Genomic DNA, 27,178 nt, shown 5'->3' on the forward strand with positions numbered 1-27,178 from the left:
GCTTAGGACTGGCTTTTTAGAACTTGAGAACTGAAAGGGACTTCATGAACCTATTTACTTATCCCCTATTGAGATGTTAGGGTGACTTATTTAAAGCTACATAGCTACTTGGTGGCAAAGATGGTGCTATTTTCAGGATACATTTGCTTTTTTCTCAGAAGGTACCAACTGTAGCAAATGTGGACATATACCATATAGCAGCAGTCTTTCTATTTAGCGAACAAACAAGTTCAGAATCCAGGGGATAGAGATCTGGAAAGGTAGGGCAACATAAAAATCTTCCTTACAAAATTTCTACACAAAAGCTTCATTTATATTGGTCTCAGATGGATTAGCTTCTCAGCATTTGAGGCTTCAGAACACACTGAAATAACAGGATAGACAATATATACAAATGCAATTATGCTTTATTTCTGACTTAATTAAAAAAGGGTAATTCTGGATAAGTAGATTTTTTAGATTGTACAGATTTTAATTTGGTATTTGAAGGGTTAATAGTTTTACACAAAATGGTTTCAAAGGCATCTCTCTTTTCTAAAGTTTAAAAAAATTTTTTTGGTGGGTAATCAGGTCTACCTATTTACTTATTTTTTAGAGGAGGTACTGGGGATTGAATCCAGGATCTCGTGAGTGCTAAGCATGCGCTTGACCACTTGAGCTATACTCTCCCCTGAAGCAAAGGCACCTCTCTTGCTTTCTCTACTTTCCAAATTTGAGATAGAATTTAACTTGTTCTGTATGATGTAGGGTCCTTTCTATGAACAATTATTACTATACTGTACTGTAACATGTATCTTACAACTTACTTTCCGGATCCCTTTGTCCCTGCCAGTGACTCTAACTGTTGTGCTCTTCTGGTTTGATCTTCTTCTCACTCTTTTATGACCATCTGTTATTTATCGCCTCTTATTCACTGAAGCTTTTAATCACTCTTAGTGAGTTTACTTCTGTACCCACCGAAGATTGGCTCCCCCTTAGATACCTCCTTTTAAATTTGCTACTTGCTATCCTCTGCACAGACCTCCTGTTTTTCTCCTTAACCTACAACAAAACTATAGGAATTTCTAAAAATCAGCTAAAGAAAAATAGATAATAAATTCTATGGATAAAATTAAGTCAACTTTGTTTGGTATCTGAGGGAGAGTAGCTCCCAGTATTTTCATTGGATGGGCTTTGTGGCAGTTATTTTCATTTGATTAGGGATGCTTTTTCTCTGATATCTGGCTTCTCTGCAATTTGAATTTGCTGAAGTTACCAGATACCAGATAGACAGATTTACAGGAAAGACCTTCCCTGCACACACATTTTAAAAGTATGCTAACTGATGCATATCCAGAGAGATGGAAGTCAAAATCTGATTGTAAATACCTTAAAAAAAAAACTAGTCTATAAATATGTAATGATTATATCTGAAAAAGAAACAACTGGAACTGGTACTTCAAGTAAGATGAAAGAGCTCTTACTGACATAGGATTGGCACTTACGTGGTTTACATTTCATATAGACTATAAAATGGAGAGCTTTCCACAGCAACAGTAACTTGATATTTATTTAAATAAAGATAATGGCCTACTGTATATCTAAACTATCCTAAAAAAGGAATTCATTATTGGTTATTATCTTAAAAGTTCTAAAATAGTTTTTTAAACTCACAATCAATAATTTTTAGAAATATGCAGAGTAAGAAAGAGAATTTTATATTGCTATGGGGTAGGAATTTGGAGGACAAGCTTTTACTTTTTTTTTTCCAATTCATCACTTTTAATACCTTTTTAATATCTTAAAAACATAACTCTGTGTTTGTTACTAAGATGACTTTTTAAGAAAAACAGGAGATACCAATCAAGATGAGGAGATGAACTAGAATGATAATTATTAAATCCAAAATTAAGGTATGTATGTATGTATGTATTTACTTACTTACTTACCGGAGGCACTGAACCCATGACCTCATGCATATGAAGCATGCACTCTACCACTGAGCTATACTCTACCCCTATTCTTTAAAAACATTAAGAAATGAAATAATGGCAACACGTTTTCCTTTTTATCTAAGAAAGTCTATGAAGTGTCTGTCTGTGCATAAGAAATTATCCTTGTTTCTTAATATAGGAATACAAAATATACTACATATACTTGTTATCAAATTTTACTTATAATACATTATATGAAGATGAAAAAGAAATTATTTTAATTCTGTTAACTATTATATCCATAATAGCTTTCATCATCCTATTGTAATCAGTTCAGTAAATTAAGAAGACAGTTCCCATTTACTGGTTGAAACTGGCTTTGCTGACATAGTTATGTCATGATATGCCAAAAGAGTAAATCTGAAAGCTATTCATGTCAGGTAACTCTGTCACTGTCTCTTTTACTTTCTTACCCTTTTTTTATTACGAAACTTTCACAAACAGCAAAGTTGAAAGACTAGCACAATGAACATTCCTATATCCACTATCTATATTCAATAATCGTTCACATTTTGCTAGTTTCTCTCTCTCTCTCACACATACAATATACACACACATATATTTATGCACTACACACCTTTAGTTTTGCTGAACCATTTGAAAGTAAGTTGCAGACGTCATGGCATTTTACTCCTAAATACTTCAGCATCCCTCTATTAGAAATGATAATCTCTTACAACCACAATGCCACTATCATATTCCTAAGAAAATCTACAGTTATTCCAAAATAGTATGTAATACCAGGCAATATTTAAATTTCTTCAGTTGTCCCAAGAGTATCTTTTAATGTTCTTTTCTTCCCCAATTCCCATCAAGACTATCCTAGGTTCACACATTTCATTTGGTTGTTAGGTACCTGACTCTAGATCTTTTTTTATCACCCCACCTCTCTCTTTATAAATTTTTTTTCAATTCCTCCACCCTCTAAATCATAAACCACAAAATAACTTACCAGCCTGGGACTTAGGCTCTGATGTACAGAAAAGGGAAATTTTTCCCAACTCAATAATGGTCTTCTAAAGTATATGGATGACTGCTAGGAAAACCTTGTTAATGTTACTACTTTTATGTAATCAACTCAAAATGTACCCCACTAGATAAAAGCTTGCTGAGGGACAGAACTGCTTGGCACATCTTTGCAGTCTCCCCGTACCTCACCGACAGGATTATGTAGTAACTGCTGAATGGAGGTGCTCTGTTTCCTATGGTCTCTCCTCATACCCTCTGAATGGTTAGGAGGAATCTAGGCAGAAGAGAGCCATATTGTCACTATATCCTAACACCCTTACTCCCATTGCTGCTAACTTGCTATGATGTGAGAAAATACAACTCGGCCTTAAGGATTTTGTATTTCCTTCTACAGCAAACATGTTGACTGCTGCTGATCAGGCATTAGCAGGGAGAAAGAAACTGAGTGGAAGCCACTTGGGTGATCAAGAACAAAAAATAATTTTTCTTTCCTTCTGTCCTTCTTTCCTTTCTTCCTTGGTTAATCTTAGTATCTGATTAGTCACAGCATGTTTTAAGTCACTCATGAACAAAAAAAAAATATAATAGTAGGAGACAATCCATAGAAAGCATCACAAAAGATGTGCAAATCAAAGCCCACCATCTTTATGCTTTTATTTTCTAGAAGATCTCATATTGGGTAGATATACTAGACTTTACTCGTGGATTTATAGAATAGATGGATGAAGAGAATGTCACAGATGTTATATGTTTGAACTTCTTGAAGCAGCTGATGAAATCAGATAACATTTTCATTACAAAATAGGCTTGGATAAAAACCATAGTTTTAAGAATACAACATCAGCTTATGTATTAGGCATAGAGTCATAACAACAAGCTGTATGTTTGTGTAATTGGTTTAAAATGTCAAGCATGGGAGCAAAAGGGTCAGTACACAGTCTTTCATCTTTATTCATAAGCTGAAGCAGAGGAAACATTAACAAAATGCAGATATAGCAGATGGCACGCAACACAGTCATAGGGGACTGACATGTAGATAGAAAATCAAATTTGTGAGTTAGGTTGAAAATTATAAAAATCAGCCAATTTGGGAAATGGTAATTTAGAAAATGTCAATTTAGGTAAGTATTTGTACACAGGAAAGCAAAAATTGATGCTTAAATGAAAAGTCCAACGAAAATAGCTTGCATTAACATAAGGAAGTAAAATTAAGGCTGATGTTATTAATTATAGATATCAAAAACATTTTATAGATACTGACATATTAGATTCTCAGTAGAGTTTTCTGGCTGAATGGCTGTATGAGTGGCTATGAGAGAAAACAGCATACTACTAATGTTCTCTCCCAACCTAGCTCAAAGACAGCAACATGGCAGAACCTGCCAGGAATTCTCAGTCCAGGAGTCCAGCTGCATTCCTCCGATGGACTACTAGCCTCCAAATACCCTTAATGGTCACAATTTTTTAAATGGATTAAATTTTAAGTAAGGTGTCATCAGTTGTCCAGCCCTGACTGAGTGGGTCGGGGGGGACTGTCAGGAAAGTACCCAAAGAACACCTGATAATGAGTGACGTAATTTGCTGACATATCCTCCAAAGATTAACTTCTGGCAAAATGTATACCAAGGTAACTAAATGTAGTAATTTACTGATACAGTATTTACTGATAACTCAGTTAAAAGGCCAAGATTAGATACAAAACAATAAAGGTTTCAGAATTTATTTAAGACAACTAGTTAGTAAGGTAAATTGTCTCTTTTAGTAGACAGATACATATGTGTGCATACGTCTTTCCGAATTTTATGAAAGGAGGAAAAGTATTTAACCAAAATGGCACTTAATCACTAAGATACTAATTATAGTAAAGCAGAGGGAGAAAGGATTTCACTCTGCTTAGGATGAGGGAAGTCACAAGAGAATATCTTTACACTAAGAAAAAGTTGGATAATCAAAAAAGCCAAAAAACAAACAAAAAAACCCCACACAACTTATTTGACTCCAAAAAGCTCAAGTCACAAGGCAACCAGACAAACTGAATTCCAAAAGGTGACAGGCTCTCTGGAGAGAGACAGGGACACATGAACTATTTCACCTTTGGCAGAAAATGAGAGGAAAAGGGCAAGTAGAAAGAAAATAGCTGAAATTTTAAAGAAGTCTTAAAGGCTAAGTCCCTGGGAGCCCTAGACACAAAGGGATTCAGCTCTTTTCCACAGATTTCCTCCAAGTTCTCAGGAGGAAGACCGGGAGCAGGTCAAAGAAATATGAAGAAGAGCCCTTCCAAACCAAAAAAAGAAAAGCCCTTCGGTGGTGGATAGGCATAAAACCCTGCTTGCTTTCTGGGACCATTCTTTACCACACAAAGCAAAAGCTGTAAGTTGCTGGCTGAGGGAAGGACCCAAATCCTTCACTGATACAAAGCAGGGGTCTGCGATTGCTGGGGGTGGGGGTAGGGGCAGGGATGCTGAGAAATAAAATAATATTATTCCTGAGTTCTTTCTGAGTGTAAGTGTTCTGTGGCATAAGAGCTGGATATGAAGACAGGCCTGGATGATCCTAACTTGCAGTTTTTAAGCAAGTTTGACAATGCAGTTTTCTTAGAACACTCAAGAAAGTTATAGGCATGTATTTTGGTGTTAAAGGATTTAAATATTTAAAAAAATAAATATTTAAGATATTTACAGTTTACAGAGATGAAGATTTGTCTTTTTAAAAGTTGGGATAGGTATGGCCACAATCCAGCAGGGAAGGAAGGCAGGCCGAGGAGACCTACAGCACCACCCTTCGGCCATTCTGCTCTCTTGATGTGTCCAGGGATCAGTAAAGGTCTCCAGTATATTCACTTTTGCTTACATGATGGGACTATAAAAGATCCTCTCAAGAAAAAGGGATGAAGCATGATAGTTAGTGAAATCTTAGAGGAGGAAAAACCTTGAGGAAGAATCAATCCTGGAACAGTTTAGAATTTTCTTAAGTTTTAGCTATTAATAAAAAAGTTCAGGGTAAAAAATGATGGTCAACAAAATGGAGGTTTAAAAGTAATAAAAATAAAAATTCTTATTTGGCAGATGCAGAAAAAGGTTTGTACTGTTGACATAAATGAGTCACAAAGTACTAGCTTTCTTCTGAAGTGCCTTGTTTACGATACCAGAATCCAGACTGCACACCAAATGGCAGAGCCCCGATACACATATGGAACGCTGACGAGCCTTTTCTCTTAAAGAGTGTGAATACTCGCTGCTTTTAAGTGCAGCACTGGAGATTCTGGACTGGCATTCCTCTGAGAAACGGACATCAAGGCATGGACAATGGTACATCAGCTATCACTGGTGATAAAAAAGAAAGGGACCAAAAAATTCTGTTTGCTACCTACTTCCTGTTCTCCATCTCCCACTCCCCACCACTCAAAGGAGTAAAGGAATGGAATGTATATAAATATTTGCTGAAAACAGGTGACAGAGACACTCCAATTGGCTAAGACACATGTCATTTGTTCAGCAAAAATTTCTCAGAGGTTAACTAAAGGTTTGGCTTTACACTGGGCACTGCAACCTGTGACTTCTTTTCAGTCAAAATCTCAAATTCAGAACAGGTTTAAATTTTCCCTACCCACTGAGAGAAAACTTTACAGTAAATTACCAGTCAGTGTAAGTTCTGAGCATCTACACTGTAGCTGGTAGCTAAATCAATCCTCCACAGAAGGCAAAGGCAATTTTTCCTAAATCACTTCCATCAACCATTTGAATTACTCTAAACGTCTTTATCTTCGAAAAGCATTTCCAAAGCATTCATCTGCCTGTAGCTCCATTCTAGAGGCTCACCTCAGACATCACCTCCTCCCAAAACCCTTCCTTCCCCTTCATAAAAGCCATAAGATTTCAGAGAAGGCATTCCAAGTAGAACGAATAGCAAGTACATATAGCAAGTGAGAGCTTGGGTGTGTCTGAGGCCAGTGTGGCTGAATACAGTGAGCGGAGAGAGGAAGTGAGGGAAACAAGCCCGTTTGACATCTTGGAAAGGAGGCTGGATTTTTATTCTAAATATATTTGAAAGCATTGACAAATTTTAATACTAAAATTATATGAATTCAACAAGAGAACATTACATAAACTATTGAAATAGGTCTTGAAATTGTTTCAAACTCGTTTGAAGGATAAAAAAATACTATCTTTTCTTTTGTTCTTTCTGCCATTTCTTGTATCTTCTGACAGTAAGCATAATATTTTCAATTTAATCTCACACAGTTATGTAAAAGCTTATTTTTTCTACCTGATTTTTCCTATCTACCCTTTATTCTATCTGATGTAAAATTTAATATGAGAAAGTTTAATTATAAAAAGCTCAGTAACACTAATTTAAGTATTAGGGGACAAGTCTGTTAACAAAGTAAAATGGAAACACGAATAAAATTTTGGGTACACATACTCCTGCACTGTTTCAACCAACTTTCAGAACAGAATCTACCTGCAACTTAAATATTATAGAAACCCTCTGACCACGGGTCAAGTAAAAAGCTACTTTTTCTCCAAAGAATTCCCTTTTCAATGTCAAAAATTGCTAGGTAGCCCTGGGAAAGACTAATCTGCTTGCCAGAATCTGATGACATGTATTTGAATTTATGTTAGCAATTTAGCTCATGCGATATACTTAAAAACACATCTCTGCTTGTCGAGTCAGGAATAATTACATTAAAACAAAGATTATCAATGACATGGTTCCTTAAAATAAATCAATTAAATTCAGTATCTTCAGCAATTTATGGGATGAGGAAAAGTTAACTTTATGACAATATCAAGATGTATTAAATGAGCAAGAAAACACATGTCAATGACTAAAGGAAAACAGTAAAACAAAAAAGCCAGAGAGAAATTTTTTAACTGGATGATGATTTACTCCCCCAAATCCATGAGATTTGATCTGACTAATATCTCACCTTTTCAAAAGATATTAGTACCTCCCACCCTTTTTGAAATTGCAATGATAAAGGCAGTAACCATCTGCTTGCTACACAGGATACACAGCCAGTATTTTTCTCCTACTCTGACGCTCCCTGAGGTGGCTTTTGAAGAGTAAGGAAGAGACAGAATAGACAGAACATCTTTAGTAGAGAAAAACCAATTACACAGATTTAATCATTTATATGGAATAGATGATCACAATCAAAAAGAGAGAAGTTGAAGTACAGAACAAAAAAATCTAAGAGTTAAACACAGGAGAGGTAGAAAAGCCCAGTTTCTATTTGTATTAAAAAATAAAAGGGAATCTAGCCAAGGAAGAAGAGGAGGACTTAAAAACTGAAAGGTGGCTATGGGAGATTGCAAAATACTCACCTTTTACACTGAAGAAGAGAGATGCTATCAGCATGGCCTGGATCAGTACAGTATTACCTGCCTGAGGAAGTATTTTATTGGATAAACTCAAGGTCAGGTATAGCCCCACATTTCTCTAAAGATAGAGTAAACTCTGAACACACACTATATTCAAGTTTTAAAAGAAAATATAAGCAGCTTAGACCCAAAGGACTAAGAAATTCCTATCTACCACTGACCTAAGATAGTAAGAAATTAGGTTAAAAAAATTCTTAGCAATGAGCAATGGAAACAAGACACTATTACTTATTTATGTATGTATTTATGTCCTGCTCATTCATTTTTACTAATCTAAAAAGTGGCAATTTAGAAAATGTCACATTTGCTTACAGAAGGAAGATCTGATTTGATAAAGGATGATGGTAGAGAATAAATCCTTCCTTCCTATTTAGTACAGTATATAACCGTGGCCTTGAAGCTATCTCCCAGCATCTTCAACCTTGTTTTCCATCTAAATATAGATAATGATATTGCCTTAGTGACCTCACAGAGCCAATGTATATAAAAACTCCCGTGTAAATTTTATGTTCTTGTTGAAGAAGTTCGAAGTGGTAAACTTTAGGATTCAGTTTAGTATTGTTTCAGACTGGGGTTATATGGGTTTCCTAAATGCAAACATTAATTAATCTGAAGGTTAATATCACTCAGTGGTCACTCTAGCTAACTTGATCTCTGCTGTATTATTAATAATAATGTTATAGTCAATGGGAAAATTTGGGAAAGTTACTCCAGATGCAATTAGAGATTTTGTGCTACAAAGCTAGGAATTATGTAAGAAAGGTATACATGTAAATTGATTTTTTACTTTAAAGTCAGTAATATAATTTGATCCTTTATTAAAAATTTCTAAAATCTATAAAGAAAAGTGGCATGATGAAGAAAAATCTTCTTAGTGGGAGACATGTAATTTCATTTTGTTGTTTAACTGTGGGGGGAGGTGGGATATATGAAGTAGATTTAAAAACAAAAAAATGTTATTTCTCTCCAGAGGATTAAATTGCTATATAGGTTAAAATGTTCATAAAATATTTATAGTTGTCATGAATGACCTCTCAAGCTGACATTTTATAATAGTGATTAAAAAAAAAACCACTCTGATGCAGCTGAATGGATGTTTCCCCTTATCCCAATTTAATTAAAAGTTCTATCTTGCTCTGAGAGCTTATGAATGCCACTTATCTTCTACTGTAGGCAAAAGTAAAAACCAATATTCTTTATGCTTAAGTGAAGAGTGTAACCCAGTGATTAGATATCTGCTTTGGCTATTTTATCTCTCTTGTTTACATCAGGGAGATCTGACTCTACAGCTTTACAGAAGTAGCATGCTAATACTTCAGGATTAAATTTAATACTTTATGAATAAGGCTCAGAGAAGATACAAAAGTGAACATGACAGTCCCAACCATTAAGAGTCATCTAATCATAGAAGAAAGATTTGTAAACAACTAACTATAATTGCAAAGCCAAATAAAATACTGCACTAGTAGAGCTTAGAAAAGGTTATTAATTCTGACTGGTGGCATCAGGAAGCTTTTGTGGGAACTGTGGTATTTAAGCAATATCTTGAGGGGTAACATACCCTTGTGTTATTTACACAGGTGGGGCTGGCATTCTTGACTGATGAAGCAGATTCCTGAAAGTACCTAACATATCTGAGTAACTGTGAGACAAGCAGTGTTTTCACTAGAGTGCAGTCACTACAAGGGCAGGGACTGGCTTATTTCATCAAGGTCAACAGCATTTAGAACAATGTCTGGTGCAAGATAAATATTTACTAAATAAATGACTGAGTCGGACGCTGGGTAACTGAAAGAAACAATGGGCAAAGTAATTGGAAATGTAGTTTGAGCCCAAAAAAGCTTAAGAATATGTAGATGGAAGAGACCATGGCAGGTTTTTAGAAGAAGGGAGTAAGATGATCTGCTATGTATTTCAATATTAAAATTCTGGAGGTAACGTCAATTGACTGGAGAGGTGAGTCTATAGACAAGGTGTGCTGAGAGGCACTAGGACTGCAAAGAAGGGATAGATATGGGATTCAGAGGTGGAACTGACAGGACTTGACAAGTGACTTAGGTACGGGGAGGAGTTAAAAGGAGATTCCAGAAATTTCCAAACTGAGTGACCAGGAGAACACTGGTAACATTATGTAAGAAAAGGAAAAGAAGCAAACTGTAAATTTTGGTAGAGAAAAAAATAACTTCAGTTTTAGGCACATTAAACTTAAGGTGTTGATTGATTCCATATGGAAAAGTTCAACATATTGAGAGTTAGAATTGGAGTTTAGAGGTGAGCCAGGAAGAATGCTGTAGATGAACTCAATCAACAGATATTTACTCTGACTATTCAGTGCTAGCACCAAAATTTAAGCCATCAGCATAGCAGTGGTAGTTATGAGAGGGCATACCCTGGATAGGAGACCTTGGAAAACTTTTGCATTTAAAAGAAAAGAGAGAAAAAAACCATTGGAGAATACTAAGGCATAATGATAAGATCAAGGGAAAATTTTTAAAGATGGAAGCAAAAGGGAGGAAGGTGTACAGGCTATTCAAACCCTTAAGAATCTTTCCTAATTGTGCAGTTCCCTTCAGAGTGCAGATGAAAAAAATTCAAAGAAGTGTCAAGTAGGAGACAAGCTCTTCAAAAAGAAAAATGGAACACAGAGAAATCTCATAAATGTCACAAGGAACCAGTGAGTTCTAGAAGAAAATGGAAAAAGTCAATCATTTAGAATTTATATGCCTCCAGCTACTCATACCAAAACAGAAATTAAAAAAAAAAAGAGGTTTGGAAAAAAAAACCAACATGAACTTAGCAATATAGTGAGTCCTGCTGAAGGATATTTAAATATAGGACATTAATTTCTGCCCTCAAAGAAATTACAAAGTCACTGTGAACTAAGAACATATCATATGAAAGTATTTACACTAAATCCTTTATTTAGAGCTCCAAATGAGAATAAATATGAATGATGCTTATGCAAGTTATCATTGATGGAGATCAGGGGAGCAAACACCTCTAGCTTGAGGATCCTCCCTCATAGACGTGCACTTGAGTTGAGATCCTACAGACACTGAACTGAGTTCACTCACACATAGACTGGATTATATATCCATTACTACAAAGTAGTTTAATTGGTTTAAACTACATTTAAGTGCTTTCCAGGGATGGTATATTAATTCACACTCTTTAAAGTGGCTGAAAAAGTACCTGTCTTTTCAAGAATGTTGATTCTTGCCACCATTTAGTATTACTGTTCTCTCTTGTTAACTTGATAGAAGAAAAAAGGTGTATTATTACTTGTGTTGGAAGTTGTTTCATTTGTTCATTTGGACTGCTCTCTGCAAACGTCTGTTACCGATTTGCAGAGTTCCTTATAAAGAGAGACAGCCTGCCGTCATTGCCAACTCCCAAAGGAAGATCACCCACACCAACCTCGTGCTTCCACAGCATAGAGCATAGAACTGTGATGAAATGGCTGACTGCAAATTCAGCCTATCTTCCTGTTATTTGGCAAATCTTTTCTTTTTGTTGATCCTCTAGCCACCATTCACAGTGGCAGCCCGTTGTAAACCTTCTCTGCTTTCCCTAACTCCAATCCTCTGATTTATAGCCAGTTGGTCGGAAGCACAGATATCAACCTGGACTTGCGAATGGCATGTAAAGTGGAGGGCAGGTTCATGAACCCTTTTGACGCTATCTTCAGGCAGATTGTATCAGGATTGAATAGAACTGCTTGGCGGTGTGGGGAAAGAAACTACATGTTGGAGTTGGTGTCAGAATCTTAAAAGGTTATCTAAATTTTACAGACGTAGATATTTCTAGGGACTTGAGTCAATCTGCAGACATTCTGTGTATTGAGTAACAGCAATTGCTGTAGTAGTATGGTTTGAGTTCTTGTAAAGAAAATGCATAGTGTTACTAGGATTATGGCAGTTTGCTCATTCTTGGTTAAGACCACAGTGAGCAAGAGTGAAAAAACTCATGGAAATAAAATTATGAATGAGTACTTTGAAACAAAATCCACAAATTATGACAGTAAATTTATCCTTATTCTGCAGATTTCTTAGATATTACAAAAGAGAAACTCAGGAAGTCCTGTTTCTTCTTTGGGTTTGTTGCTACAGGAAAAGTGTAATTTGTCCCAAGTATAAATCAATATCCAGTATCATCTCTCCTTATGGGAGAAATAACCATTTGGGATGTTTACAAAGTATAATGTGCTTCAGGGGACTTTCTCAAATCTTATGACTCTGACTTTCATAGACAGAATTCATTTTCCTCCTAGATCTCCTGAGGATTTAGCAGAAACACTGAAATCAGAGCTTTCTCTCACAACATACTCAGCCAAATCCAAAGATACAGGGAACACTTGTAAGTAACCATTAAAGAACAAGCAAGTCATTTTCAGGTTATAGTTGAGATTAAGTCACAAGTAAGAGAAAACTGGACACTTTAAACAAAATTAGTACCTTCAAAAAATTAACCAGTTTCTGTTCAACTCAGAAAAGTTTTCACTCTTGCATATGTTGTTATCTTTTTTTAAAGATAACTGAGATTTTCAAATTAGCTTGCGCTTATAGTTAAGGCTGAAAATGAAAAAGGCTATTATGATCAAACCATATGCTAATTCATAAAGGGGAATAAAATAAGTGCTAGTGCACAGCACATTCCAGTGGGAGAAAAAAAGTTAATCAATTCAACTCAATTTTAGCTGAGGGCATTTTTCCGCAACTGCTGAACCCTAGCATGTGTCAGGCAGCTAAAATTACACTAAAATGTGTAAGTTCTGTTGTTATTTCAGAGATAATCCAGGAAGGAAAACAAAGCCAAAAATTCTCTCTGCATTTTTAACATGAAATGCTTTAATCTTCAACCAAGTGTATACTTTTTTCTGTTTTTTAGGTATTATCTCTTCTTTTGTGTACGTTTGAAAGTTTCCAGAGTAAAAACAAACAAAAAGAGCAATAACAAAAATGATTTTGTAATGTTATTTCCAACACACTGTTTATCCTTTAAAATAATTCTTACCAGTCTCTGTTTCTGAAGCTCTTCTCTGAGAACTCTATCTTCTGGTAAAACATCACATAACAAGAAATAATTGTCTTGTTCTTCTGTTCAGAGATTAGGAAAATAAATAAGAAATGACATTTATCAGTTTTTCTAAAAATTTTTTCTTAAAAAAAATCTATATCTATGTCTATGATGATTTCTCTGTCAGCATATTAGTTCTGTTTTAGCTTTATTACAGTTACACAACATAACACAGCAATTTAATTTTACCTATAATTTTAGAGAATTATAATTTAAGAGAAATTATTCCTCTGAATTTTTGGATTATAGGGAAAAGATGGTAGTCAAGATGTATCTTTGTCAGGGGAGAGGGTATAGCTCAGTGGTACACAGCATGCTGAGCATACACAAAGTCCTGGTTTCAACCCCCAGTACCTCCATTAAAAAAAAAAAAATCAATGATAAACCTAATTACCTCCCTCCCTTCAAAGATGTATACTTACCAAATGGAGCTGTGGAATTGATTCTTATTACACTGCAAAAATCTGTAACGGGCTGTTCAGTGAACCTTTTTCTCCAATATAAAATGTACCTTAGAACAATCAAAAAGAAAGAATGGTGAGAAGACTCAACAGACTACTTACTTTAGTATGATACGATTTTACAAGAATATTTAATTATCCCAAAGCAACAAATCAAATGTTGACTGAAAACTGCTAGAAAATTTGTAAATGGAAAGGCAGTAGTAGAACACTGTAGAAATATGAAATGAATATTTAATGAAATGAAATTACCCTATAAAGGCATGAAAATGATTAAATCTTACCATTCCCAAATTCAATAAACAGACATACGGGAAAGTTAAAGTGAATTATTTTTATATAATAATGAAGTTTTTCTGAAATCACATCTAGTTTATGTGAATTTAAAATGCAACAATGATTAAATAGGCTTTATCACAGATTTTCCAATAAATTGAGAGCTGGGTGGTTATCTTATTAACAACAGAACACATCATAACAATAATGCAATGAGAAGTCAGTCTAAATTCAATATTATATATTATAACAAGATAGAACAATTCCATATGTCCACACTGTGTACGAAATGAGGCAAATTTAGCTTTTAGAATAATAGCCAAGCTTACGGTTTCTGTATCTAATGAGCAGAGTTAGAAGAAGCACACTGGCTAAATTTAAAAGCAAAGCGTAACACCCAGACCTGCGTTATCTGATGAAAGAGGGAGTAAGATGACAGGATTCAACAAGCTGTTCATCTTTTCATTGAACTAACAGGATTTATATTGACAATTGCAATATCGTTTATCTAATGGTACCAAGAAAAGAATGCAATCTTCATGGGTAGGAAGGAAATGTAAAGGTTCTGATTCTATCGTTGACAATTTATCAGGCTACATGGTTGATGGATTAAAAAAAGAAACTTACAACAAAGAACCCAAACCTGTGAGAGACGGAACCTAGTGAAACAGATAAAGAGCACAGGAAGGGTAGGAATTTGGATATTTTAAACAGCTTGATATAGCCCCTAGCAGTGTTCTGCACAAAGCAGGTTCACACTACACGCTTTAAAGAGGTAGAAGAGCATCTGAAGATTCTTGTAAGGTTCTCTAAGTAGCCTCCAAATCCCAGTATTCTGTCTCTTTTTTATTCTTACCTCTCTTTTTCTTAACATTAATTTTCCAATCCTGGTGCTCTATAGAAAGGGCATTCATATGTCAGAAAAAAAAATGTGCTGGGAGAGAGGTCTGAGAGAAAAAGAAAACTGAGACATGAGCCAATAAAAAATATAAATTGATGAAAACACTGAGTATAGGATATATAAATAAAAGAAGTAAAAGAACAATGTATAAAAACAGAACCACATGCTTTTGTTCTTCCTTCTATGTATAACCACACTGTCAACCTGGATAGGTAAGAAAGGGGAGAACAGTGCTAGACCTTACCTTAGGCTCCAGCTCAGCCTCAAACCATAAACACTATAAAGATGTACAATGACCCTATGGCTAGCTCACTGGCTTCCATATTAGAGGTATCAGAGCAGAAGGCATTTCACATCCAACAAAATACACAGAAGAGGAAAAGTACGTACAAGAGGCTGAAATGGTATTTCCTTGGCCGTCCTGGCCAGCTTCAGCACTCTCCACTCACTTCTCAGCATCTTACACAGCTATTCTTATTCTCCTCTTTTCCTTTTCCTGCTAGTTGCTTTTTTTTTCCTCCAGGGGAAAGAGGTAAAAAGGGAGAAAGAAAAGGCAAGAGAAGACATAAGAAAACAAAAATGATATTCCCAGCCACTTTCCTTATTCTCCCCTCAGCATATTTTCTATTGTAAAGTGGTGACAGGGATGAAGGCCCATAGGAGAACATATTCTATTAGAGATGTCAGAAATAGAAGATGGGTTGTTCTTTCAAACTGAAATACAGAGACATCTATTTTCATGACCAAATTCATACACCAGGTGCTGCAATAACTGACTTAAAGCAACAGGAGAGTCAAGTACTATCAGGAGTTCCCTCACGGGTACTGCTAGAATGCACAAAAGAGAGGTTTGTCACTCTTGGTTACTACTCCACTGAAGGCCATGTGGGTGATACCCTCTGGACAAAATTGAGAATAGTCATCAGCTCTTTATATTATTTCCATTCTGAGCCTACAGTTTGTAAAAAGGCAGTGATAATTCCTTGAATACACAGGCTTGCTTATTTTTGGAAAATGTTCCCAGACTTAGATCTAAGTATCTGTGTGAAACTATATGAAGCAGACGACCAGGTAAGAGCAGATACCAGTGACCAGACTGTCCTCTGAACTGTCACTGACTTATTCTGTAACAGAGTCAACACAGTAAGAGTCTCTTAACTGTACAGATCTTGTGTTAAAAGTTTTGCTTTTTAAATTAAGACTATGATCAAACTCTCATAATTGATGTTTTAATAACTGACTCCACCAGCCCTGTAGGCAACAGTGAATAGAGAAGCAGGGACTTGGCATTCAGAAATATGAACCTGAAATGAAAGTTTTTCAACCTTTCTGAAATTCAGTTTACTCATTTGCAAAACGAACTGTTAATAATTAAACAGGATAATATATGTAAAAGCACTGTTCACCATCCTGGATGTTTAATAAATTAAAGTTATTATAATAAGAAAAAGTAACATATTTAGATAGGATTAAAGTAGTAAAGAATTTGTTTATTCCAGAGAAGTACTGGTGTGTAAAACAACAAAAAACAAGACTGATAACGTTTCATCAGACATTTAATGAGCAAGTTAAAATAGTTATATTAGTAGTGTCAGAGGGCACGCACAGGTAGGGGAAGAGCAAAGTGATGATGATGATCCTAAGGATGACAATTACTAGCAGCTGCCATTACCGAGACCCTACCTGCCCAAGGTTCCACAAGTAGAACATCAGAACTGGAATGAGAACTGGGGTCTCTCTGGCTCCAAATCGAAATTCAAATCTACAACACAGTACCTCTATTGCCGTGTGAGGACCAGTCAACAGAAGGATTACAGAAACATGCAGGAACAGGAGAAAGCCCCAGAATTACAGTTGTAATGGATACCTGAAGAATTTTTTTTCAGTAAGATACCCAGGAGAATGCTTTTTGACAAGGAAAAACTGAAGTACAGAAGTGAAGTCTGAAGGGAGAAGAAAGGTCTTCCCTTCCTGAAAGCATACTACCTAACAGCTGCTTTTGTTCTGAACTGCTCCTAACTTCTGCCTAAATATTGAAAGTTGACGCCAGCTGTTTGGGGCTGCTGAATTCGAACTGCCTGGCTAGGCAAGAGGTAACAAAGAAGTTCCCCTATAGAGGCACCGATTCCTCTGATGTTCTGATTCCAATAGTCAATGGCTCTTGATCTCTAATGACTTCCATGATGGATACTATTCTCCTTGATCTTTGAAGGGAACGTTCACATCATGTATTTATTTTGTATTACAGTTTACCTCAATGTGGTAGGCACAAAGGAAGCAATTACTAACATCAAATGACTTAAAAATCATGGGGAGATTCTGTCTGACAGAACCTCAGTTAACCTTCGCAAAGAGTTAAGGCTTCCCATGAAATGAAGGGAGAGAAGACACTGCTGCATGCTCATGGTCTGGCAGTCTTTACAATGGTTAAAAGTTATATTACTGCTCCATGACAAGTGGTTGTGAAGTTTGGAAGGATGTTTTTCAGATACCCTGAACATCTCTGAGATGTTGTTATGTAGCTTCTGAGGGAAGGAGGATAAAGCAGGTAATAGGTCAGTCCAATAGGCACAGAGTTGTCATTTGAGTGGTCTCTGCTTGACCAAAGGCTGGGTGACAACATCATCAAAGAAAAAATCATGTTATAGAAGCAAAATATAATAATAAATTACTATATAATTTAAATACATAAAATTAGGTATCATATCTTATTGTGATATACTATACAAATAGATCTGAATTACAACAAACATCTGACCTAAGTCTAAATTTAAGTTGCATCCTAATTAAACACATAATGGTACTTTTTTTAGTTCATAATTAGAATTAAAAGGTGTCAATATATCAATTTCCCTGTGGTTGGTAAAAGCATTCAGACAAATTGTATTCAACTAAGAAATGTCTTAAAGATAGCAGATCTTCAATACATGCTTCTTTTTTTAAAAATTTCTGTTTAAATCCGATGTTTTATTTTATGCTTTTACAAACAATTTTCTGAGCAGGGGTCCTGGGGTCTTACTAGCCTTACCGGAGAGGTCACGAGGTTCTACCAAATACATTCTTCTTACGGCATTTTTTCCCACCCACTAAAATTTCTTGTTCTATGTTAAGAAATCATTTAGTACTTCTATTCTTCATTTTTTCCTACTTCTTTAGTTTGTTTAAAGCTACAACTGCAGTTACTTAATATATAAAGCCAAGAAATAATATGTAGTATGAACACTTTATTTTATTTTTTGCTTTGAGCAAAAAAGGGTTTATTTCATTTTCATACAAAATAAAAGTCAAATGGTGGGAAGTCCACAGCTGGTAGTGAACACTTTATTTGGAGGATAGTTATTACAGCATTTCATGTTTTATTAAAAAGCCATAAAAGTAATTATTAGGTCATCAGCAAATGTTTTTTTTCTTTCACAAGAATTTTAATCACGTCTCACAAAAAATCCTTGTAGTAATATTTTGCCTGCCCAGCTCTCCACTGTAACTGGTGTGCTTACTGACAGAAGCATAAAGATTTGAGATATTGTTGTTAATTAAGTAGCACTGAATGAGTGGAATTTAATATAGAAAGGGGCAAGAATTAAGGAGTTAACATTTTTCTTCTGGAAAAATTTTATCTACTGAATAAAACTAGCAAATAGCTCAGTATAAGTAACTATGTTAATAAATGGCTCAAAGGAGAGATTTTTGTTTTTGTTTTATTCCCCCTGAGAAAGATCTGTTCCTTTGTTCCAATAAAGAAAATGCCAAATAGATTTAACATGAAAATTTAGAGCTTATTGCTTATAAAGGACAATGCAAGTCCATCTCTTACCTATTATTTATCACCTTTATTACTTATTGTACTCAAAAACAGCAACTGTTTTCCAAGAAGAGTTTTACATACATATATATGAATTATTCAACCTATAAAGTTCTGAGTGAATTAATTAATTGAACCTCTCACTGTCCCTCCCGCCCCCCAATAATTGCTCAAGTTAAGAAAAAGTCATACAATGTTGAGAAAATTCCAACTTAACTCTAATCACAAGTAAGTCAAAGCTTGTACTATTATGGAGAGGAATTTTTAGTTTTTGTAAATAGTAAGAGAGCATTATCTAAAGGTATTTAAAAACAACAAAGTTTACTCATATACATTCTTGGTCAGTTTGAATTAATCATATTTTAACTTCCCGAGAGTAAAATTTTTATTTAAGTATGAGGACAGTTGACAAGGAAAATCAAAGTTTCCAAATTTAAAGTACATTTTAACTATACATTTTATTTAGAAAGCACTTATATCAGATATGCATCTTTTTCTTGTTAATAAAGCATTCATTTTATTACATAACTGCATTTAGAGCGTGATTGATCTCAGTATTTAATTACTGACTCCTAAGCCCTGAGACCTAGTAAGTAATTTGATTTTCCTACCCACATACAGATGAGATTGATACCAATGATTTAAAAAAGAGAGATTGATTAGTACAAATACAGCTGCTTAGTTATCAGACATAAGTACAAAGGATAAAATACAAATTCTGATTCAGGCATTCCTCAAAGATTTTAGAAGAGAAAGAAAATCTTAACATTACTCATAAAATTATCACTGGTTGATCATGTTTTTTCTGCAATTCCTGAGGGGGAATTTGCATCTATGTGGTAAAAAAAAAAAAAAAGATTAAAAAATAGTTTCATATCAAAGAAAAAGTGAGTGATACAGATTTATAAAAGAATAACTCATCTGATAGTTCTGTCAATGGTTACTTGAAAAAGAAAAGAATTCAACAACAATGTCAACAATTTTATGGAATATGGCAAAGGGAGTATTGACTTGTTAGAAAGTTGGTCTGCTTCCAGATTTTGTAGGACATGCAATAGTATGTGACATTCTCAAATAAAACTTAACATACTCAAGAAGGCAAGTAAGTACAAAGATTTAAAAAAAAAAAAAAGACTAAGGTGAAACCTGAAAAAGAATATGAACTGTCATATTTGTATAGGAGTAATTTTACGCTTTTATGTAAGTTATGCTTTTCTTCTAAGAAATAATAAACTTAGTTCTTTTATGGGTAAAAATAAAATTTACCTTTGGAAATCAGCAACCAACTTGACATCAGCTATGACAATCTTATGTTCAATAATCATGTGCTTCAGAAGTTTGTCTTGTTCATCCACAGGAAAATGTTCTTCACAGAAAATACAAGGCACAGATGGAGAACCTTCTAAACTGGTGGTGCCACCTGGACTTTCTGGCAGTGAAAGCGGCTCCAGGATACAATCCTTACTGTCTGGGAGAGACAAAAAGAAAAAGGAAAAAAAAAGCTGAAATAAACTCTCTTTAGAAGGATGATTTCTTACCTACTGCTTTAAAAACATCCTAAAGATATTTATATAATTTCAAAAAGAAAAATACACAGTACAAGAGAGAAGGATACTTTATTACCATTTTAAATAGCTTCTGCAACCCAGAGGCAGGGAGTATTGCAAAGCAGCCCAAACTCCCCATTTTCTAGCTTGAATGGCGGAAACCTATTTGTCAGGACAGCTGTTTGAGCCTTCTTCTTGGATACTGGCCAATGGCAGCAATTCCAGGGGTACTTGGAGGGGGAAAGATGTAACATGCTGGGTTAAGGTTCTTCTAAGGCCCAGTTGTGACCTATGGCTGAGAGTCAACACACTAGGAAGTAAATAGTATATACTGAGGCTACAGATGATGCCAGGCCAGTCTTTTAAGCTGCTTCCTGTTGCACCTGCAAACTCTTTCCTATTTCTGATTATTTGTCATGCACAAAGAAGATAGGTATCACATTGGGTTGACACAGCATGTGCTGTGTGGCCCAGGTAGCAATTTTTGATGTTTATTTATGCTATCATTTGCTTATTATACAAGTATATATCATAATTCAAGTTCCTGTGAACAAAGAGATGAATGCTCAATTACTAGACAGACATGGTAAACATTTTTGTTTGTTTTGTCTACACTATATTCCTTTTCCTAACATCACCTATAGCATCTTTAAGAGGTGAAGTATGTAAAGCCTATAGCTCTGAGTTCAGGGCCTCAAACTGTACCCAGTTGTGTCAGGAGTCCCCTTCAGTCTTCAAGGGTGCAAGGCTAGATCTGTCACCTTACGCAAGCTACTGAGTAGTTAGTAAGCAGGGAACCAGAGTAAGGCATTTGGCATCTGAGGAAGGGCAGGAAATCTTCAGAAAGAAAGACAGCTATTTCACACACAGCAGTTTTTCGAATTAGGTTACTATTGATTCTACTGTTAAATTTTATTTCTTATTTTTATCTTACTTTACCTTTTTAATAAAGGCCTTCTTAATTGAACAGTTAATTGAATCAGTTACTGGTACGCTGCTGACCATGGACTAAGGACTGTGGTAGGTGATACAAGGGGGCAACATTCACTCATTCACTTAACAAAAATCAGCTGAGTAACTACTGAGTGCTGGTCTTTTCCTGCTTGATGGTGCATGACATTATTCTTACCATCAAGGCTAAAGTGCTCAGAATTTGTTTTAAGACACAGATAAGCAAAAGGATGAAGAGAGAAAATGTACAGGGATGATGGGAGCATGGGGATAGAGGAGTCACCTAAGTGAGCTGGAGAGGTAAGGTGTCCCATAGGGGATGTCCTCTCATACATCACTCATAATACTGTACTCATATTAATGTATACTAAATCAACCTGTTTATCTTAGTTATATAAAATTATTAACTGCCAGGAAAGGAGAAGACAGGGTATACAGGACAATAGGGAGAATATTAAAAATATTTAAGCACTTCAGAAGCACTGTTAGTAAAAGTAGTGTGTTACCAATTATAATATTCATTAAATTACATAATGAAATCAAGGAGTTCTGGAATTCTATAGCTCTTTGGTTATAGGATATATTTTTCAGCTGTAGGTTAAATTCTGTAGGAATTTAAACCCGCATGTGAAAAATAGGATGGGAAAAAAATAAGTGATATTATCTATGAAACTTAATAATATTTTACATTCCCTAGAACAGGACAACAAAAGGCAGCATATTCTAAACAAAGGTGACGTGAGTAACCTTACCTGCCACCTAGGAAATAACAAGTACTGTACTATATAATTCTCCCCAAATTTGACTGAGGCATTTGTAAATTCACCTTGCTTGACTGAAGAAAGCAAACAATATATTAATAATCACCACCATTAGCAAGAAGTAACCTAAGTAGGTGTTAGCTATTTATAAGTTACCAGCAAAGTGTTTTAGGTCACTTTCTCAATTAATCCTAACTACCTTATTTGATTAGTACTATTACAATCCCCATCTGCTAGCTGAGAACTGAGACTTACGAAAGTTAACTAATTTTCCAAAGTCACTGTGTTAGTAAATAGCCTAAACTTAGTAACTTGAGCCTACATTCTAATGCTACATTCTTCTGCCTCCAATACCAAACGGCTATTCCTCAACTCTGTTTCTTCTTTAAACTGTATATTCAGTGCTGTTCTGAATTCATATGCATTTATAAGCCACAATGAATTTATATATATTCTGCCAGTGTCCTGCAGCCTCCCTGATTCTACAACCTCCACTAGCAATTCAAACCTCAGTAGTTCACATCCTTCAAAAACTACTGGGTACAATTGATCTCTACCATTGTCTTTACTGTTTTCTGAAGCTTTACTGAAAATTCTACTATTCTTTTGTGGTTCATGTCTACTCCCTTTGTGTGTTCAATGCCAGTTTCTCTTTTTTCCAAATTGTTGCTCAGAGAATGAACCTAAATGTTCACACATACTAGAACCAAACTGCTTGTTGTCAATGTAAGAATATACAGGAACAAAATTAGCAATCTGCTAATTTCATGTATGAGGGTTTAGGAGGTACTAAGCTGTTATTTGGGAACTTGAGTTACTATGTATCCAGAAAATACAAATTTTAATAGAACATTTTTAGATCACAGGATTTTACAATTTTCTCCTGATTTCCTAAATTACTAGCATTGTGTTCAAATTTATAACAGCACTGATCAGAAGAAGTAATTTATTTACCTTCAGATTGTTAGTCTCTGGAAGGCAATGTGAGTCCTGGTCATCTTTATTTACCTGGCATGTACACTGTGTATTATTATCCTACCATGAGTACCACCACCACTGTGTGTTACTTTGTGCCAGGCATTGTTAAGCACTTTATATGTACAGCATTAACTCAGTTAACCATCACGAAAACCATGTGACTGAGAGTCAGTTTCTACCTCTACTTTACAGTTGAGGAAACTTAGGCACTGAGAGGCTAAGTGACTTGTCTTAGACAGCTAGTAAGTAGTGAAGCCAGGATCTGAATCCAAGCAGTGTGGCTCAAGCATTAGCATTCTCAACCTATCTATAATACTAAGGAGTTTAGACCTTTCCCTGTAGGAGGCAGGGCCACCCCTGTTTTAAACTGATACAGGGAGAATGGATTGGAAAGAGGTAAGCCTGAAGATGGGAAGACTGACCAGTTGGGAGACAACTGCAGACGTCCGAGTTTGGGAGCTTATCTGAGGCAGCAATGTTAGCAGTAAGGGAGGGACAGAGAAGAGGCTACAGAGATTAAACTGACAGTTCCTGATTAACGGTTGGCCACAGTGGGTGAAGAATAAAGAGATGAGGAAGTCTCCCAGGTTCCTGGCTGGAAAGATTGTATGAATAGGGGTACCAGTCACCAATCTTGGAATATATACAGAGAAGCAGGACTTTTGTTTCGTGAGAGGGATGGATAATGAGTTAAGTTTTAGATGAGCTCAGGTGATCTGCTCAGAATTTTAGATTCCTGACAAGGCTGGTGGATAAAGGCAGAAGTGACTGGTGTCTCATGTGATGCATTTGTGCTATTCTCTTTGTGTGCCAGCCTTCTCCCACTTCCCTCCCCCAACCCCCAGCTTGTGGGCTTGACCTACTCTCTCTCTCTAAGCTCAACAAGAGCAAATCTCTCCATCGTAATTGTTTACATGTTATCTCTGCCAGTAGGGTAGTCTGTGAACTCCTCAAGGTCAAAGAATAAATTTTACTTATTTTCAGGTCTCTGATGTGGATTATACAGTGCCTGAAGTATAGATGGTATCTGAGAAGTGTCCGTTGAACAAAGAAATGAAAGAATGAGTAAGAGACCAGAGGTACTTACAACTAGGGTTACACCTTTAACTCAGTTTCTAGGTAAGTTCTATTTTAGGGAACACCTGTGACTGTCTGTCTTTAGGAAAACTTTCTCAGCCCAGAATTGAGAGTAGTCCAAATATAATTATAGTTAGACCTTTAGTACTGTGGGCCTTGTGTAACAGGCCACTGCTAATTAAGAAATAATGATGTAAAAATTACATAGAATTTTGAAATAATAATACTATCAATAAAACATTTTATCTTTAATTAGGGATTTAAAAATTCTTTTAAAATGTTTCATGTAAACACACTCTCCAGTAAACAAGGAGCAGGAGGTATTTGGAACGCAGAATAAGTTATAACCACTCCATCTAAGGATCTTCTATGGGCTAGACCCCAATCCTAAGTACCCATTTTACCTTATAGCAGTGATTGACAAATTGTTTAAGTTTCATCACCTGGGAGGCTTTTTAAACGTACTGATTTCAAAGCCTTATGCAGACTGGGGAAATGTAATTTTTGACCAAGCAGTAGTCTCTAGAATGAAGCCTGGGAATCAATGATCCAGAGGAGATCACATGGAGATTGTGGGCTTCCTGATCATATACGAGGGTGTGGGTATCTTGAACTCACGGAAAAGTCCATAAATTAGGTGACATGGCCTTGTGGCAAAGTTAACTTGATAGTGTAGTTGTCCTAAAGAGAGCCCCTCAAATACTAAGCACTGGGTCAGCAGAGGTAACTCAGTAAGATTTGTCTAACAGATTGTTTATTTCCAGCTGTCACTAAAAGAATCGTATCTACATTCTATCATGTGTGCAGAAATCTGTAATTCTTTGCTACAATGACCTTGAACTCCAAAAGGCAAAAGTAAGTAAATTATATCCAGCTCCTTTCAGCAAAGAGGCAAAGCATCTTGGAAATTCTGCTTTGGCCAAAAATCTGCTTCACACATTTGTTACAAATTAACAACAAATTATCTTCTCTAGTTCTCACTTTGAAGAGCAACTCTGTTCAAATGACTGTAAAAAAACAAAAACAAAAACAAAACAAAACAAAAAAACAAAAAACCACCCTGAAAGAGCTGAGTTTTTGAGGCGATCCTATGTTGATTACAAACAATTTTATTGACTCTGGGTAAGATTCCCAAGGTTGTCAAATAATTATTCTAGAATAGTGCTTCTCAAAACTTAATGCACATATAATCACTAGGAGATTTTGCTGAAATGCAGATCCTGATTCGGTAGGTGTGGTGGCCAGGGAAATGTGCCAGTCAAATCTCCTGCTGCTATGACCATAATTGAAAGATGGCCTCAGGTCCTGTGCTCTGAAATCCCACTTGCACTGAAGCCAAGCTTTCCCTACACTGCTCTCAGAAAATGACTGGCAGCAGCAGAAATAGTAAGGCGGACTCATTCCTGTGAGGTGGCACTTCACTGATATGTGCCACTGGCTGGATGACTCCCCACTGGCTTGCCAGAAACTTCCTTAGAACTGTGCTGTAGTCTGAGATCCTACACAACCTTCCTTCTTTCCCTCTTTCCTTCATACAGGTCAGAGTTCTTAGATGTCAAATCCCTTCTTGGAGGACATGAGCTAACAAAATCAGTGGATAGGCTTGATACTCTGAATGTCTCAGTTCCCAGCTGATGTCAGCCCACTCACCCACAAACCATACTTTGAGTAGCAAGGTTCTATCTAGGGAACAAACCAGTCATGAATTCATAATATATCTATGTGCTAAAATTGGCAGCCCTAGACTTTGCAATGTATCATTACTGCCAAATAGATAGTCTGCTGGTGCTTTGATGGAAAAATAAGACTGAGGTTTCTGTTCCCCTTAAGTCATATGAGAGAAGAAAAACCCAAATCAACAAATAATTGATGAGAATTTTTCAGCATTCAATTGTAAGGAATTGTAGAATACCTCACACATCATTTCCCCTTTAAAGAAGTCCCTGCAATCTGCTTTGCACACCACCACCACACCACTACTGAAACTGAAAAAAAAAAAAAAAAAAGCAGTAATTTGGTGATATACTCAATGCAGATAAAATTGGTTTAGCTGCTATTCTCATCACACTCTGATCATTAATTGGTAGCCATCATAAAAACTGAAAATCGAGATAGGTATTTTTTGTTTGTTTTTGTTGTTTCAATTCTGAAAACACTAAAAAACTGCTAGTTTTCAAAGAAAACATTTCCTTTATATTTGTTTTATATATATATATATGTATACTTTATCTTATTATATCTTCCTTAAGTATTTTAACAAGTCTGGATAATATTTTTAAGCCTGTTCTCTAGGCTTTCAATTTTATAGACACTGGATCTTTCCATAGGATTCCAATGCCTAATCAATCTCATTTATTATGTGTTGATTTTATTCTGAAAATTAAACTCCAAGAAGGTAATTTTATTTCTAAATTCTTGAGGGTATTTCTTACACTAAAAAATGGCCTTCTACTTCCTAAAAAAGTCAGTTCGTTGATTTCTAAGAATGTCTCCCCTGAAAATGCATTTGGAAAATGGAAAAGACTGGGTCTAGTCTTTTAAACCATAATCAGTCTCTAAGCTCAGATTAAGAATATATGACCCTTATGTAACTACCCCTGGGCTAATAATTCATCCTGTAAATTAATGAGGCCCAATACTGAAAAGATTAATTTACTATACTCCTACTAAGCGTGAGAGAATGTTAACTTAGATCTGCGTTGTTACATATTCTCAATACGACACTGAGACGGCTTAGGCCCTGCTGGGTTAGTACCCTAATGTATACAGCTGGAAGGTGTGCCACTTCCTCGGGTATGAAAACAGTCACATTCAACCCTGAAACTTAATAAACCCATGCTTGAAAATTTAACAAGCAAAAAGCTAATTTAACAAGCTAATTTAACAAGCAAAAAGCTATGAAAACTTTATTACAGCATCATCTATAAAGCACAGCAGTAGAAACAACTTAAATGTCATGCAAATGAAAATCATTCTACAATACATGGCATACTTGGCTGTATAACATTATGCATTTTCTAAC

At 35.6% G+C, this 27,178-nt stretch overlaps 1 protein-coding gene across 2 annotated transcripts in view; it reads right to left on the reverse strand.

Annotated features, from left to right (window-relative positions):
* Positions 1 to 27,178, reverse strand: part of ZNF277 (zinc finger protein 277) — a 99,035-nt gene that overhangs the window by 21,483 nt on the left and 50,374 nt on the right. The window contains exons 2-4 of one of the 2 annotated variants that reach the window (XM_010947647.3): positions 20,109 to 20,310; positions 13,825 to 13,913; positions 13,340 to 13,422 (exon numbers count right to left, since the gene is read on the reverse strand). In XM_010947647.3, the coding sequence (XP_010945949.1) occupies positions 13,340 to 13,422; positions 13,825 to 13,913; positions 20,109 to 20,310 (374 nt within the window). The remainder of the gene's footprint in view (positions 1 to 13,339; positions 13,423 to 13,824; positions 13,914 to 20,108; positions 20,311 to 27,178) is intronic. The other variant, XM_010947648.3, reaches the window with a different exon arrangement.

This window comes from Camelus bactrianus, chromosome 7, assembly GCF_048773025.1.
Source record: "Camelus bactrianus isolate YW-2024 breed Bactrian camel chromosome 7, ASM4877302v1, whole genome shotgun sequence".
Taxonomy (NCBI): domain Eukaryota; kingdom Metazoa; phylum Chordata; class Mammalia; order Artiodactyla; family Camelidae; genus Camelus; species Camelus bactrianus.